Here is a 16,873-nt window from a genome sequence, read left to right as displayed (position 1 = left end):
GTCGCCCTTCAGCAGAGCTGACGGTGGCGTGGTTTGAAAACGGCGGAACGACGCGCGCCCGTACGCGGCATTTCGCAGATGTGACCCAAAGCGTGGAAGCGGGGCTGCTTTTACCCTTTTGGCTGAGCCCACCACCGCCCCTGGCGTGCGGCCATTACTCCCAGTTCGAGTGAGGGATTTTCCAGGGGGGTGCAGCCGCCCCCCCTTGCCCCCCCCTCCGGACGCCCATGCTTCCAGGGCGTTGGTTCGAGTTCCTGTTTCGGAACTTGCTTTGAGCGTCAACTTTTTCGCTGGTTGACGACGATGTTCGCTTGTGTTACCCGAGGATGGGTGCTAAAAGCATTGTGTGCTTATTAAACCTACAGGTGTCGAATGAATCGTTGTGAACGAAACATCCCAACCGGCAGACACCGCAGAACCGATTATTTGAGCCCTGCGCGCCGCTCCGTGCGATAACCGAGAGGTAGCAGATAACACGCGATTGTCTCTTTGACAACCACGGAAGAGAAGGACAGATAAGAGCGCACCCAGACGGGGTGTAAGGTGCAGTTCCTTCAGGCCTAACAGCAGAAGGCACTTCGACATGCCTCCTGGAAGTCAACAGTACACGCTGGTCGGATTCTCCGACGAACTGGACTGGAGGCCCCTGAGGTTCGTTAAGCCTCTTCCCCCCAACAGGGTATGCAGTGCCTGCGGACTTGTCCGGCCGAAGACTGCTTTGCTTCCGTGTGCCCACACACTATGCGCACGCTGCTCCGAGCAGTGCTCGCAGGAAGGCTTGCACGTCTGTCCGCTCGACGGATACGAGTGCCAAGACGAACTTGTCGACTGGAGGGAGTCGGCTTCCGAGGAACTGCTTCGAAGAGAGGTAAGCGGAAACGAAAAGACGCTGTTGATCTTCAGTTGTACCGAGGATGTTTTTCGGGTCTAACGACCTCGGTTACGGGGTAATCGGGACCTAAGGCCTTATTTACATAGGTGTTCAAAGAGAGTATTGATAACGAGAGCATGAGACACCCGGCTAACAACTGCGGCTGTGTGGGCGCTTCCCTTACTGTGCTGGGTGGATTTGATCAAGAACTATCTCTAGCACTATCAGCAATTAGATTGTCGTCTGCGAAGCCGGCAGTTACGGCACCGCTATGCTTCTGAGGCTCTTTGTAAATGAAACTCCGCTGCCCGGATTGTTTTGTAACATTCTCAGTCTTGCTTCCCTTCTAGTGTTCTGTTTCCTCGACGTGTTTTGGTTTTTGACATACCTTTGCTACTGCTTCTTTGACGTTCTCTTAAAACTTCACCTGTAGTCAACAGGAAAAGTAAATGAAAAATGAAAAGTTGAATTCTATGTGGTTATTTGGCGTTTTCTGCCGAAAGCACGTCGCTGCAGTGTAATAAATACCAGGCACAGAAAAGAAGCCCTATGGGAGAAATGTACCCGCTTTCGTACGATTAATTATTAAGTTGCATTTATATATTTCTTGAGTTTGGTTTATAATTTTTATAAATACGATACATGCCTTCTCTCTTTCTGCGTTAAAAGGGAAATCTACGTGTTTGAACTTTTCTCCGCAATTTTCAGCGGAAAGCGATAAGATTCATTTCCAACAAGCATGCCGTCGTTGCTATTTTTTGCCCACCGCGGCGGCCCTGTTTCGAAATGCGCATGGTTTAGTAATGAAACTGGCACTAGCAAAACCACCAGAACTGCAATCAAGGTCTCCATAATCAGCGACCTGTTTGGCGGTCAATGCACAGCTGCAGGTACTCCAGGATCAAGGGAACATATGAGCGGCGGGCTAATTGCATCGTGGCGCGCTCTAGCGTCGGATTAGTTTACTGGTTTACTGGGGTTTAACGTCCCAAAGCGACTCAGGCTATGAGGGACGCCGCTGTGAAGGCTGCGAAAATTTCGACCACCCGGAGTTCTTTGAAGTGCACTGACATCGCACAGTACATGGGCCTATAGAATTTCGCCTCCACCGAAATTCGACCGCTGAGGCCAGGATGAAACTTGCGTCTTTCGGGTCAGCAGCCGAATGCCCTAACCGCTCCCTTATAAAAATGGTCTACAGACAGTCAGTATACTTCTTATAGACTCTATTGCCTTCCTATAGATATTTATTTTTGTCTATTCATAGTCTATATACTGTCTTTAGAAAAAACTCTTAAAAGTTGGTTTGGTTTATGGGGTTTTAACGTCCCAAAGCGACTAAGGCTATGAGAGACGCCGTAGTGGAAGGCTCTGGAAATTTCGACCACCACTGACATCGCACAGTACACGGGCCTCTAGAATTTCTCCTCCAAAGAAATTCAACCGCCGCGGCCGAGTTCGAACCCGCGTCTTTCGGGTCAGCAGCCGAGCACCATAACCACTTAGCCACCGCGGCGGCCCACTCTTAAAAGTGTATGACCATCAATCTATAGATTATCTATAGGCTGTCTATAACATTTGTATTGCCTATGGATGGTTTTCGAGTATTTGTCTATAGAGAGTTTATAGACTTTATAGACAGAGCCTATGGATATATAGACTGTCTAAAGAAAATTTGTAAGGGCTCACCACCACGGCGGCCCTCTAGCGTCGGAGCAAGAAGCTAATTAATGCATTACCGTTAACGTTCACCTTATCGCTGACACGGATTTATTAGCACTGTTTCTTTAGTCCAATTTAAATCAACGAGGAAGAGAGATAGATTGCCCACCAAGGACACCTAACAACGAACGGAATCTGTCTACTGCCAGAACGTCGCGCTGAATCCCACTGCATCCGCAGAACAAAAGCGATGCCAGGTTAGGGGCTTCACGACATCATGAAAAAAAAAAAAAACAGTCCGACGCCCTTTAACTCGACTGCTTACCGCCGCGGTGGCTCAGTGGCTATGGTGCTCGGCTGTTGGCCCGAAAGACGCGGGTTCGAACCCGGCCGCGGCGGCTGAATTTCTTTGGAGGAGAAATTCGAGGCCCGTGTACTGTGCGATGTCAGTGCACGTTAAAGAACCCCAGGTGGTCGAAATTTCCGGAGCCCTCCACTACGGCGTCTCTCATAGCCTTAGTCGCTTTGGGACGTTAAACCCCATAAAAACCAAACCAAACCTTTTAAGGGAATTTGTCGCTTCCTCTTGAGTTTCTATCCGACAGTAACAAGGCGAGTCATGTGCGCGATGAGATCACCTCCAGGCGGAGCGGTAAAGACGCCCCTTATGCGTGCAGTTGTTCTCAAGGTTATCGCACTCTTGTCGCAGCAGATAACGCGAGTGAAAGCGCGAACCGTGTGCTTAGCAGACAAACTCTTTCGCCAAGATAAAGGCGAACAATCTATTCTTGCAGGAAGCGTCAAAAGGGCTCCTGGAGCGCACTGCTATAGAAAGCAGCACTGCTTCGCCGGGGCCAGTGATAAGGCGAACGTGAAAGATAACGCCCGGGCCTGTAGGATGTAGCGCTTGAGCCTTCACTGTATGCAGCCAACTGCTTGCGAGTCCGCTGCAACAGAAAGTGTAGCGATGCAATTTTAAGGCGAAAGCCTTTAATGACTCATTCTGTCGTCCGTTAACAAAGCGTGTCACACGCGTTTAACCCGGGAACTAAAAAGATAGAAGAAAATCAATGGTTGGTTGGTTTATGGGGTTTAACGTCCCAAAGCAACTAAGGCTATGAGAGACGCCGTAGTGGAGGGCTCCGGAAGTTTCGACCACCTGGGGTTCTTTAACGTGCACTGACATCGCACAGTACACGGGCCTCTAGAATTTCTCCTCCAAAGAAATTCCAGCCGCCGCGGCCGGGATCGAACCCGCGTCTTTTGGGTCAGCAGCCGAGCACCATAGCCACTGAGCCACCGCGGCGGCGTAGAAGAAGAAAATCAATGGTTGCTTCAGATAGAGGAGGGAAAAATGAACCTAGAAACCAGGTTTGATGACTGTAGAATAATTAGTTAATTAATTATAGGCAAAAATGCCGAAATTGCGTCGAAATAGCGCGGACGTCGGTATAGCCACGGGAACAGTGTGACGTCACATCCACCGGAAGTTGTCACGGCATAGTTAAAATTGTCACAGAATGGTCGAAAAAAACGTCGGATTTGTGTCAAATTAGATGAAAAAATGTGCAATTAAGCGTAATTAATACTTACGATCCCCGAAAGGTGTATAATTTGGGCATCGATATAGCCACGGGAACGATGTGACGTCACATCCAGTGTCCTGGGCTTTCGCCTCTTAACACTTTAGTTGCCAAAGTGTCCTCGCAATTTTTCACACCACTAGCACGCTCCGTTCACTAAAAAAACGGGTGGAATGCGCTACCCAATGCACCCCTCTTTAATTAACACATACCTCTGTGCCTAACCAAAGGATCACTTAGATGAAAGTTCAGTAGTTCCAGAAGCGCTTCAGCTGCATTGTCGCACGAGTTATCGAAAGTCAAAGTGCCAGACTTCTCAGTAGCTTCACTGCTGTACTTTTGTCCAAGTTCTACTATGGTGAGGCAGAGAGATGTTTGTTATTTACAGAGGGAGGTTATTTGTATCGGGTCGCGCATTGCACTCGTTTTATGTGAAGTGTTTTTAGCTAGGCTCGACTTCGTTCACATGTCGGGGTGCCTCACTTGTATGACCACTTGCAGTTACATAATACAGTAGTTTTCTCGCATGCGGGTGTAAGGACAAGCGTAGGAAATTGTGTTAATTTTTGTGTTAACACACACACACACACACACACACACACACACACACACACACACACACACACACACACACACACACACACACACACACACACACGCACACGCACACGCGCACGCACACACACCTGCACACACGCACACACACCTGCACACACGCACACCTGTAGACACACACCTGCACACACACGCACTCACACACGCGCGCGCGCGGCGGGTTCAAATAGAAGCTGGCGAGTGCATACCTTTCAGTGGACTTCAAGTGGTCCCAAATATGGCTGTTAAAAACACCACGTGTGTTCCAACATCGTCTCTCGTAGCCGTCTGCCCGTTTGTTCGATTTAAACTATTTCACATGACAGGGAAAACGAATACCTGTCTCGCGCCGCATATATTTTTCCCGGTATCAGACTCGCAAGGTGTTCCCTTCTTTTCCGGGTCATGATCCCTTATTAAGCGTGCTGCACGCAAATCTTAACTTCTTGCGGGGACAAAGCATCACTTGAACATCGTATTCCAGCACTCCTTTTCATCATGTGCTAAAAAGAACGCCGCCTACTGCAGGTTACATTTTGTCTCTGATTTGGTAGCCCCTGAAGATGGACAAAATAAGCCAACGACATTTGCATTTCGAGACATTAATACGGTGACTATTTTGCGTTTTCCAGGTCAAGTGCTGGAACGAAGAAAGCGGGTGCCAGTATGTTGCGACGGCTTCAGGAATCGTCCGGCATTTCCAGTGCGAATGCAGACACCATCCCGTCTGCTGTCCCAAGTGCTCTGCCACCGTCGCCTGCTCCAATGTGATCGCTCACCTCACATCGGGCCTGTGCAATCCGGCGCAGCTTCTCAGATCTCAAGTCGCAGGTCGATCCGGCCACAACGACGTGGCTACATTGGCTGCGTCCTTCAGGGGCGCGCTAGAAGAGCACGCGGGCGAAATCAGAGAATTCCTGGGCCGAGTTGTTGACGATATAAGCGCGCACGGCGACCGCCTCAACGAAATCTCCCACGCCCTAAACTCTTTGAGAGAAGCTCAAGTGACCGTGGGTGAAAGTCAACATCAGGACAGCTTGACACAAATCCAGGGTGAAATCCACGCGTCTAAGGAGGAACTCAAGCAATTCTTGACTGAAACGATCGGTACGCCTAATATTTCGGGAAGCATTGACAGACTGGAGAAAACACTCAAGGATGAATTGATAAGCGTAAACAGTCAAACCAAAGGCTGCTTTTCACAGATTCTAACTGCCATAGATGCACTCAGGGCTGCGTCGAATGAAAACAGTCAGGCGGCAGTGGACCACATCAAAACCTTTCTGCGACACACAAAAGTAGGCTTTTCCTACTGCAGGTTTCTTGTAAAAGATGTGAAATCCCTTCAAGCGACCGCAGTGGAGGAAGGCTCGGATCTCTACAAGAGCGAGATGGTGTACTTGCGGGGTTACTTTATGTCCCCTGGAATTTATCTGAAAAAGAACGGCAAATCTGTGCTACTGCATGCTTGGATGCGCTTGCACAAGAGTGATATGGACGACTTTGTTCACTGGCCATTCGAGCACATGGTCAGACTCAGCATCCTACATCCCGGAGGAGGGGCAGATCGGGTGGTTGAAGAGCTACCTGCTCCTTCTTACGAAAGATTTCAAAGGCCGACAACAGCAAGCAACTTACCCGTTCACTTCCAGGCATCGCTTAATCTGAACAGCCTTATAAGCGATGGTTACGTAGAAGACGACCAGCTTCATGTAAAATACGAGCTGCTTCCATGATCCGCCCCTACTTAAGACATGTTGTAAGAGCCTAAAATCATTTTTTAGGTTAACAAATGCTGGTTTAGGGCTGGCGGTGCTTATTTCAGGATCTGCATGCCTTTGATCAAAGTTAAGTAGCAGTGAAAAGGCTCGTCATACAATTTATTTATGACAAAGTTTTCTCGGTTCTCGGTCATGTATTCCCGGATTTGTTGCGGCAAATGTTTAAATACCTGGAATAAAAGAGTTTTTTTTAAACTGAAATGTATTATTCATCGCTGAGAACCGTCCAAGGTTCCCGGGCAACCATTAGCAGACAGCTAGAGCAAAGCAAGACGATGAGAAGCCTTAACTAAAAGTCTTCGATCTCTTTACAAAACATTCTGAGCAAATTAAGCCGAATGTCTTCGAAAAGTAAATGGCAGCGAAGCAAATTGCCGAACTTTCCCTCCGTCGGAATGTTTACCTTTCGTGTTTGCCTTTTCGTTTGCAAGTGCTGTTTTTCATGAACATGTATGTATTCTATTTTCTTTATATTCTGTCCGCTTAACTTCTTTTGTTGGTATTGGGATGTGTTCACAACTATATATAGGTACAGTTATTGCAGACACATTTTGAAATCATACGGTGTTTATTTATTAACTTAATTGCAAATCTGCTACTGTATAACTCATTGTTCTTTACATTTCTTGATGCCAATTAATATGGACACTACCCGTAGCTGTAACAATACTATTGCCTTGTAGAAGGGTTCATGGGCCTAGTCAAGCTGTCGAGACAGCTTTTAGCTCTTGACCCTTTCCTGGATCCATTATTTCTGGAAAAGTGAGGAATTGGATTGAATTGGAATGGTAGCAAGCCGAGAAATACTTTCCACACTATTGCCCCTGGTGTGATTCGAACCAGCGTAAGGACTGAAAAAGGAATTTCCTTTTCCGATGCCTAAGACAACTCGGCCAACACCACCTTTCTTTTTTTTAAAGCGAAAGCTGTACTGGCCTAGCAGGCGCCAAGGTCACTGGGAGGCCACATTTGACCTCCAAGCGGAGGAGTGGTTGGGGGTGTGTCTGTCACGTCACTACCCACGTGGTTCTCCGCGGCTGCAGTCACGCGCCCGCCACCGCCGTTTTGCCGACCGTCGTCTTGCCAGCTGTGATCACGTGACTAGCCACGTGACTTCGTTCGCTTGAAAAGGCGAAGGCGCCGCTGTCGCCTGCGCGCCTGCCAGTTACTCGCTACGGACGAAGCGAATGGGTTGGAGCCGACGTCTTCTCGTAGGCGGCAGGCCCAGTCTGATTATCCGGCTGACATTGGCAACCGTGCGAGGAATTTAGCGAATAGAAGGGAGCGGAAAAGTGCGAAGCTGTCGACAGAGACCAACGAAGAGCGTGAGCATCGCGGCATAATAAAGCTTTCGCTTGTATATCCAGCACAGCTGAGTTAAGCATCAGCCAATTTTTTATTGCGAAAGCAATACTACTCGCACTTTCAAGCCTTCGCGTGACCCAGCCGCAGTTACGTTTGACCTTTAGCGGAGTGAATATTGGCGACCAACTAGCTCCTTCAGATAGCCCGGCTACAGTTACGCCGCGCCGAGCACCTGCGGCGCTACTGCCGCTGTGACGTCATACCAGCTGTAGATTATGTTTTCTTTCTCTCAGTCGAAACAACATAAAATCAAAACATAAAGGTAGGTAGGAAACACTTTTATTGCTCTAGAAAGGCGCTAGTAGCAGACGAGACAGAAGAGGTCCATCTTCCTTCTTCTCACAGGGTCGGTGCCCCTATTCCAGGGCTCCGCTGAGCTTCGCTGCTCGTTGGGCGTGCTGGATCAGACCTTGTTGGCAACCCAGATCGCCGCTGGAGAGCCGGCTCTCCCACTGTTCTGCACTCGGGTCTTTGCGAAAGCTGTCGTTCTTACTGCATTCCCACGTGATGTAGTACAACGATGGTTTGCTGCCACACCACGGGCAAGTGTCCCGATATTGCGTCGGGTAAATCTTGCTAAGGATATGCAGGTTTGGGAATGTTCCTGTCTGCAATCTTCGCCAATACACTGCCTCTAGTTGATTTAGATCAGGATGAGGCGGCGGATAGCGGATCCGTACCCCCTTATAGTAGTTGAGAATGTCGCAGTACGTAGTACGTATACGTAGTGTCGTACTACGTAGGGCCGACTCGGTCGGGTATATCGTCAGATTGGGAGGAAGCTCGGCTCGTATACACTCGAGCTACCTCGTCGGCGCGTTCGTTCCCCGCTATGTCGGTGTGTCCTGGCACCCAGTAAATGCTATGTGTGACTTTTGGTGGGGTCGCGCTCTGGAGGAGCCGGAGCGCGGCGCGACCTATGCGGCCGTTCATGTAGTTACGGCATGTTTCTCTCGAATCTGTAAGGATGGTAATAATAATAATAATAATAATAATAATAATAATAATAATAATAATAATAATAATAATAATAATGGTTTATTATGTGTTGCTTCGATAACCGGCTACCGCCGCTAGAGCTACGGCCAGCTCCTCCCCTTCGGTTACCGTGCAATCCCTGACTGAGGCGCTAGCTAATTCCTTTAGGTTGGAATCAATAGCTACCGCCACTGTGTTGTTCTGTGAGCTTCCTGTATACGGAGCCGCGTCCGTGTATACCGTTGCGGATTTTGTAGCTAGATTTTGTTGTACATACCTCGCCCGGGCTGCCCTACGGGCCGCATGCAGGTTGGGGTCCATGTTCCGGGGAAGGGAGCGAACCTTTAGCGTCTGGCGAATTGCGTCCGGTATGCTCGCAGTACGATTCTCGAATTTCGCAGTTCCGCCTAGCCCCAGTCGCCTAAGGAGCGAGCGCACCGTAGGAGTCTGCTGGAGCCTAGCTAACTGCGTGACCAGTTGGGCTTATTTGATCTCTTCGAAGGTGTTGCGAATTCCAAGAGCCAGTAGTTTTTCGTTGGAGGTGTTCATTGGTAGATTCAGGGCTGTCTTGTAAGCTTTGCGGAGTATGGTATCTGCACTGTCCACTTCTCCTTTGTTGAGGTTGAAGTACGGGAGGGCGTAACCCACGCGACTGACCACCAGGCTCTGAACCGCTGCTGTTCCCTCGTCGTTTTCCTCATTTTAGCTTCGGTAGTTCAGGGCTTCGCTATTCACCCGGCGTCATTATCTTTGCCGCCGAGGCCTTTCCCCCGAGCAGGTTGAATCAGGAGATTAAAAGGCTCAACTTTGTCGCCAATGGCAGCTTCATGAAGCTGCACCCCGAACATTCGCTGACAATGGATTTTAATAAACCACATCTTACATGTTTTCGAAAAAGAAAGAACATCACTAGCGGGGAAGGCATTGAATTCTTTTTCAGTCGCCCCCATCGCAAATTGGAAAACGAGAAGAAATCCAGTTACTCAATAGAAACCTCCCGATCAAGATGAAGATCGAAGGCAATATCAAAGAGTGGTCGCCCAGGCCAAGCATGTCCATGTACGAGCAAACGGACAAACAAACACGAAAAATAACTTGGGGAAAGTGCCCAGCTGGGGTTGCAATTGCACACGGAGCCCCTTCCCCTAATAAAAATGGTCTATAGACAGTCTATAGACTTCTTGTAGACTCTATTGCCTTCCTATAGATATTTATTTTTGTCTATTGATAGTCTATAGACTGTATATAGACAGAAGTCTACTGAAAGTGTATAGCCCTATATCTATAGATTGTCTGTAGCATTTGTATTGCCTATAGACTGTTCTCTAGGATTTGTCTATAAAGAATCTACAGACTTTGTAAGGACCGAGGCGTTGTTGGGTCGCTTCGGGTTCACTGTCGTCACTTCCGGTTTGGCGACACCACAGGGTATGTGCTATCAAATGACATGACACGTTTGTCATGACCACGCATCACGTTTCGTGCTTAGTCACCCACCTTATCACATACACCGACCATGTGTCACAGGAGACAACACTGACGCCGCAAAAGCAGCTTAACGGTTTTATTATGCTTCGCATAGCTCTTGGAATCGGGCAAGGTTTGACATACACCGCCAGACGGCTCCATGAACTCTTTATGTTGCCGCATAAAAAGAAACGGTATGCTATGGTTTTGAGGGGTTTAACATTGGTTGGTTTAAGCGATTTAACGTCACAAATCGACTCAGGCTATGATGGACGCCGTAGTGGAGGGCTCTGGATAATTTCAACCGCCCGGGGTTTTTTAACGGGCACTGACATCGCACAGCACACGAGCCTCTAGCATTTCGCTTCCATCGAAATGCGACCGCCGCGGCCAGGATCGAACCCGCGTCTTTCGGGTCAGCAGCCCAGCACCATAACCACTGAGCCACCGTGGCGGCGTCTTTAACATTCGAAAGCTGCACATTTGCTCTGAGAGAGCCGTAGTGGAGGGCTCCTGATTAAATTAGGCCAACTAGGGTTTTGTAGGGGCACTGAAATCGCATAGTACGCGACCGTATACATTTAAACTCCATCGAAATGGCCGAAAACGTCATGAATCTCAAGCAGCCGAACGACACCACGGCAGGTGTCAAATATTGGTAATGGCTTAGCTTGGCTGTGCCAGGATATACGTAGCGAAAGACACAGCTGGCGAAGTGAGCGGAGGCCAGCACAACGACGAGGCATGCGGTGTGACGTCATGCCAGATGGTGCGGCGAGCGCGCGGCGAGCGCGCGGCGTCTGCCAGCTGCGGCGGTTGCTAGGCAACAGCTCAAGGTCGGTCTCTGTGCCTCCTCGGAGCACCGCCACAGCGAAATCGCAAGTTCGTGGCCAATGTAGCTATCGCTACAAAAATTTGAGGAAGAACTTTAACTCCGCGTTAAGTCTATGACGCGATAGTGTAATGGGTTAATGCCCATATATCCAGAATTTCATTCTCTTCTTTACATTCATACATCCGTGGGTATCCACTATCCTGCGATCTCAGGTGCTCCCAGCGGCCGTCCTTGTGCGGCGCAGGTTGCTCTTCCCGATCGAAAAATCACTAACTGCCACCTGCCATCGTGTGCAGGTTGTGATGACGCCGCAGTGTCACGTGACCTAGGTGGCCCACTTTCCAGAGTCTTGCTCGTACAACGCTGAAGGCGGATTTTCTGGATAACGGGGCCTTGGACCTATACAGTTATAGCGAAATTTTAACCACGCAGTTTCAGCTGTTCAAGTCAAGTGAAAGTATTTTATTCAGGTATGTACAGATGCCTAGGAGGCAGACATAAAGGCTGCCTTTATGCTATGTTCAATAGTTTAGTTTATTGGGAATTATTTGTTTGGTTTAATGAAACCCTATCCTGGAATGTACATGTTTCAAAGCTAACTACAGAATTAAGTAAAGCTGTTGGATGCCTGTATAAAATTGCACCTCTAATACCTGTTTGGCTTAAGCAAGCAATATATTATGCCTTTTTCTATTCCAGGCTATCGTACTGTATTTTAGTCTGGGGAACCACGACAGCTGCTAACATTGAAAAACTTCACACACTCCAAAAAAGAGCCTTGCGGGCATTAGAAGGATTTTATGGCTTACCGTCAAATTTGCCAACTGCTCCACTCTTTAGAAAATACAGTCTACTAAACACTAAGCAGATGTATAACTTTCGCCTGCTGCAGCATATACACAAAAATCGATTATATGATTCCACCAATGACACCCCGACAATGAGGTACCCCTTCCGCAAAATAATGAAAGTAGTACCAAGAATCCGTACAAACTACGGCAAACAAAGTTTGAATTATCAGGTACCAACTGTTCTCAATGTGTTTAGCGTTAAAACTGAATTTACCATCTCTCTAAATAGTTTTTAGAAGCTTTTGTTAGAAACTGACTCTCTACTAACATGGAAATTTCTTAAGGTCGTCTCGGTTTTGGCGTACATTTTGTTCTTACTTTTTTACTGCATACATGTTACTTGATTAAATTACTACGCTTTTAGTCTTTGGTAAATATTTTTTGTTTACATGGTTTATGTTTTCTATGTTACATGTTGTTTTCATGTTTCTATGTGCTGCGCACCGCTGCCCCTGCTCAGGTGCCGGGACCTCGTCAGGTCAATCGGCCTTTTGCCCCGGCTCCCTCTTTCTGTAAAAGAAACAAAATAAATTTCAATTTCAATGACGTGCCACTTTAGGTTGTAGCGATTCGCCAACAATATGAATTACGAAAGTTTGCGCGAATAAGTTAGAGATGGCCGCCAACTCCAGCTGCTCCGCATCCTTCTAATCCGCGAAAATATTTAAAACGGGAATCCTTTGAGTATATGTGATTACCGATGCACACGATGAAAAAAAAAAGCTCAATGCCGAGTTCACTGAACTTCCTTTAATGGGTACAAGTATACAGCTACTAGCGTTGCCATTAACTACCTCTCGGCGCCAGTACCGAAAGAAGCAGGGACTGTAAACATTGTTTTTGGCTTCATTGTGCTGACAATCTAGAATTGTGCTTTGAAAAATTGGCAGTGGCTTAGCTCTGCTATGCCAGGACATACGCAGTGTGAGGTGAGGGCGAGGTGTCCACATCTCGGTGGACACCTGAACCAGAGGGAAGACGTTAACTGCCCTCTTGGAACAGTGGACACCTCAGCCGTGCTTTAAGCTACATGGCGGTAGTGACAGATGTGCGCTGCACGCGTTGGCATTGACAACGCTCTACACTCCGAGGCCCGTCGCGTCAGAGCGGTGCAGACGTGCGTCGCATGCGCTCCCGCCAAGCAGCTGTTTTTCGGCGTTCAACTTGGGCCTGCGGGCCGGAAACTACCGCGAACAGATCCGGATTCTCCCTCCGTGCAAGGGGACACTGGATTTCGGGCAGACGGTGGACTATTTCACATTTCATGGGACTTTTCACCTCTCGGACGCGTGAGAGCTAGCTAGGCCTAACGCCCAGACCTAGCGTAGCTACCCGTGCATCGACGGGAGCCGGCCCCTGGGGCGGCCCCGTGACCACCACGATGATCAACGCCGTCGACGGAGATGAACTGGCACCCTCGGAATTTGAGAACGGTGAGTGGGAGACCGTTCTCAGCATGCACGACCGCATGAAGAAAAAAGGCGGGAAGCCTGGAAACGCCAGCGGAAACGCTGGCACGAACGCCGCCGCGAATTTCGGCGGGAACGCTGGCGATCACGGCGCCGGGGTGAAGAAATCGACTGCCACTCAGAAAAAGAGGCAAGACCCGAACATCCGAAAAAGGGCACCAATGCCGAAGCTCCCGGAGAGCGACTATAAAATAATCTTCAGGCCCAGAGGCTGGAACTTGAACGATTACGTGCCACGTCACCTACTGCAGGCCACCTGCGCGGCCGCGCAACTACCATACGGAGATGTCCTGGACGAAGACACTTCAAGAATCAACTCCGTGAACAACACGTACACGATCAGCACACCGAATCGTCAACGCGCGAGCACCTACGCGAGGATAAAGACGATAGTTATCGGGGAGAAGACCCTCGCCATGGCACCCTACGTCGCGGCTCCCGACGACGCAATTAAGGGCGTGGCATACAACGCCTATGATATCGGAACACCGGAAGAAGTCCGTCAAGGATTCATCAAACGCAACCCGGACATCGAAGTACTCAACGCCAGAAGAATTGGCAAGTCCAGATCTATTCTCATCACCTTTGGAGAGAAAAAGCTTCCCAGACAAGTCTTCTACTGGGGATCAGTGTTCATCGTCTACCCGTACCGAGAGCGGGTAGAGACCTGCTACAACTGCAGGAAGACGGGACACAGGACGGATGTGTGCTATAAGCCATGGGTAAAGCGTTGCCGCAGATGCGGCGAAGACCATCCAGACCCACCGGAGGGAGAACTGCCGACATGCAAGCCCGAATGCATCGTATGCGGGGGGCCACACAACACCGGCAGCCGGAATTGCAAGTATCGGCTGGCAAAGAAAGCACCTTTTAAAGCCAAGAACGACCTGGGGCAACTTGACTCCGGACACCAACCAAGACCGAAGACCAGGGACCACAGCGGCACCCGCCAAGGCCACCGGGGGAGAAGCAGATCGAGCTCCTTCCCACCATTACCGGGGACCGGAGGCGCCAGCTCGGGTCCTGACAGAGAGAGCAGCTCGAGCAGAGGAAGAGGCTCAAGCAAGGACAGAGACGCGGGCAAAAAGGTGAGCTGGCCAGATAAGGCCTCTTCTTGGGAAACCGCTCGGGAGAAGGAACTGGTAGAGCAGCTCGCTAAGAGGGACAGAGAGCTAGACACCTTAAAGAAGGAAATGGCGGAGCTGAGGAAACTCATTCACGCTAACACAAAACAGCCGAAGGTGGTCGAAAAACCTCCTTTGCAACAATCACAAAACGCGAGTCAGGCGCCCCCGCGTGACACATATGAAGGGGGAGACATTCAAAACGCAATGGATACAGACACCAGAGTCCCCTTGAAAAGACCTCTACCCAGAGAGGAAAACACAGACGACAGTACTCCCAAAAAGGCGGCAGAAAGTCCTAACGAGGACGCATCGGCTAAAACCCACATGAACGTTAGGCCGGACATGAACACACTATTGAAGCGGGTTGACGCTCAAGACGCTAGAATTGATGCCCTTACCGCTAGGGTAGACAAAATAGCCGAACGTGCTGACAATCTGACGGCGGAATTCGTCACGTTCAGGGAACGAACCATGGGTTGCTTCCAGCAAATTCTGGAACAACTAGCAAACATAGAAGCCAGGCTTCCCCCTGTTGCCGGCAACACCCTCCCCTCGCTGCAACCGCAGCAGCAGCCTCTATAGGACATCATGGCCCCTAGCCAACAAATTAGAATCTGGCAGTGGAACTGCAGAGGCTTCCAGTCCAAAAGATGGAACCTGCAGGCACAAATTCAAAAAAACATAACCACACCGGACGTAATCACGCTGCAGGAGGCAAGCGGCATGGTCAAATTAAATGGCTACGCCGCGTACACCCCGCTAGAAGTGCAAAAAGAGCACAAACCCAAGTCGTTCACGGCCACGCTAGTGCATAGAAATCTAACGGCAACACAACACGCACTCGAAAACACAAGCGAGGACTACGTGATGTTAGAAATAATCCCAAACAGAAAGGGGGACAACAGTCTCTTTATTCTGAATATATACAACTCACCGAAAAACCGGGGCACAGGGCTGGCGGACCTATTACGTAAAGCCATTAGACTATCTTATAAGAAGGGATTAGTAATCACGGGGGACTTCAACGCCCCGCATCCGGCATGGGGATATCGAACGGCCTCCCCTAAGGGAAACAAACTATGGACAGAAATCCAAAACTTAAGGCTCACGCTACTAAACAACCCGCAAGACCCCACGAGGATAGGCAATAGCGTCAGCGTAGACACGTCCCCAGACTTGACGCTAGGCAAAGACCTCGAGGGTGAACGATGGTCAAACACAGGACACACCTTGGGTAGCGATCACTACATCATAGAGATTGAAACACAAACCAGGCCGATGAAGGGGAAGCTGCGCGAAACGAAACTGACAGACTGGGACACCCTCCGAAAAGTCCGGGACAGAACCGCTCCGAGGGAGATATTGGATCTAAATCAATGGGTTGAGACACTCAAAAAAGACGTAAACAGTCACACTAGACAGACCCCAACCACCGAACATGACATCACAGACTCGAGGCTAGCCCACATGTGGGAAGCCCACGAGAGCCTCTTGAAGAGATGGAAAAAACAGAAACACAATAGAAGGCTAAAGAAGAGAATATCGACACTCGAAAAACAGATAGAAGACTACACAAACGAGCTTCAGCGTCAACACTGGGGACAAATTTGCGATGAAATGAATGGAAAGCTAGGGTGCAAGAACACGTGGCATCTTCTTCGCCACTTACTAGACCCAGGACAAACAAAGTCGGCGGCACAAGGGCAGCTTAAACGATTGATTCACAAATACCAGGGAACAGCCGCGGACCTAATAGAGGAACTGAAGAGCAGGTACCTTAACACAGACAAAGGGGGTTCATCTCCAGCTTACCAAGGAGCAGAGAACACACAGCTAGATGAGGACATCTCGATAGCGGAGGTATGGAGAGCAATGAGTCAACTAAGAACCACGTCGGCAGCGGGGGCAGATGGGGTAACCAACAAAATGCTAAGGAACCTAGATCTAGTCTCGGTCACGGCAGTCACAGATTACCTAAATGAGATATGGAAACGAGGTAGTCTACCTTCACAATGGAAACATGCCAAAGTAATCTTTATTCCAAAACCCGGGAAGAAACTTGAAGTGGGCAACCTCAGGCCGATATCGCTAACGTCCTGCCTGGGGAAGCTGATGGAACATGTCATATTAAACAGACTCCAGGAATACGCAGAGGAAAGGGAGGTATTTCCTGAAACGATGCTAGGCTTCAGGAGCAAGTTGTCCACGCAGGACGTCATGCTCCAGCTCAAAGCAGACATCATAGACCCGCCCAACAAAGGGGGCGCCAAAACTATACTGGGCCTAGACC

General features: G+C 49.2%; 1 protein-coding gene across 1 annotated transcript; it reads left to right on the top strand.

The window, feature by feature from the left end:
- The first annotated feature begins 535 nt into the window (after positions 1-535).
- On the top strand, positions 536-6,686 carry LOC149329564 (uncharacterized). Its single transcript, XM_089560304.1, has 2 exons — positions 536-868; positions 5,343-6,686. The coding sequence occupies exons 1-2, from the start codon at positions 584-586 to the stop codon at positions 6,444-6,446; spliced, it is 1,389 nt and encodes a 462-aa protein (XP_089416430.1). The 5' UTR covers positions 536-583; the 3' UTR covers positions 6,447-6,686.
- Positions 6,687-16,873: the final 10,187 nt, after the last annotated feature.

The sequence above is a fragment of the Amblyomma mixtum genome, chromosome 9, assembly GCF_055824585.1.
Source record: "Amblyomma mixtum isolate Tamu chromosome 9, ASM5582458v1, whole genome shotgun sequence".
Classification (NCBI taxonomy): Eukaryota; Metazoa; Arthropoda; class Arachnida; order Ixodida; family Ixodidae; genus Amblyomma; species Amblyomma mixtum.
Note: the sequence above shows the minus strand (reverse complement) of the source record. Positions and strands in the feature narration are given on the sequence as shown.

Excerpts from the sequence above, each read along its gene's own strand:
- LOC149329564 (XM_089560304.1), top strand. The coding sequence starts at position 584 with ATGCCTCCTGGAAGTCAACAGTACACGCTGGTCGGATTCTCCGACGAA. Across the intron at positions 869-5,342 it reads AGGAACTGCTTCGAAGAGAG|GTCAAGTGCTGGAACGAAGA; the intron begins GTAAGCGGAAAC and ends TGCGTTTTCCAG.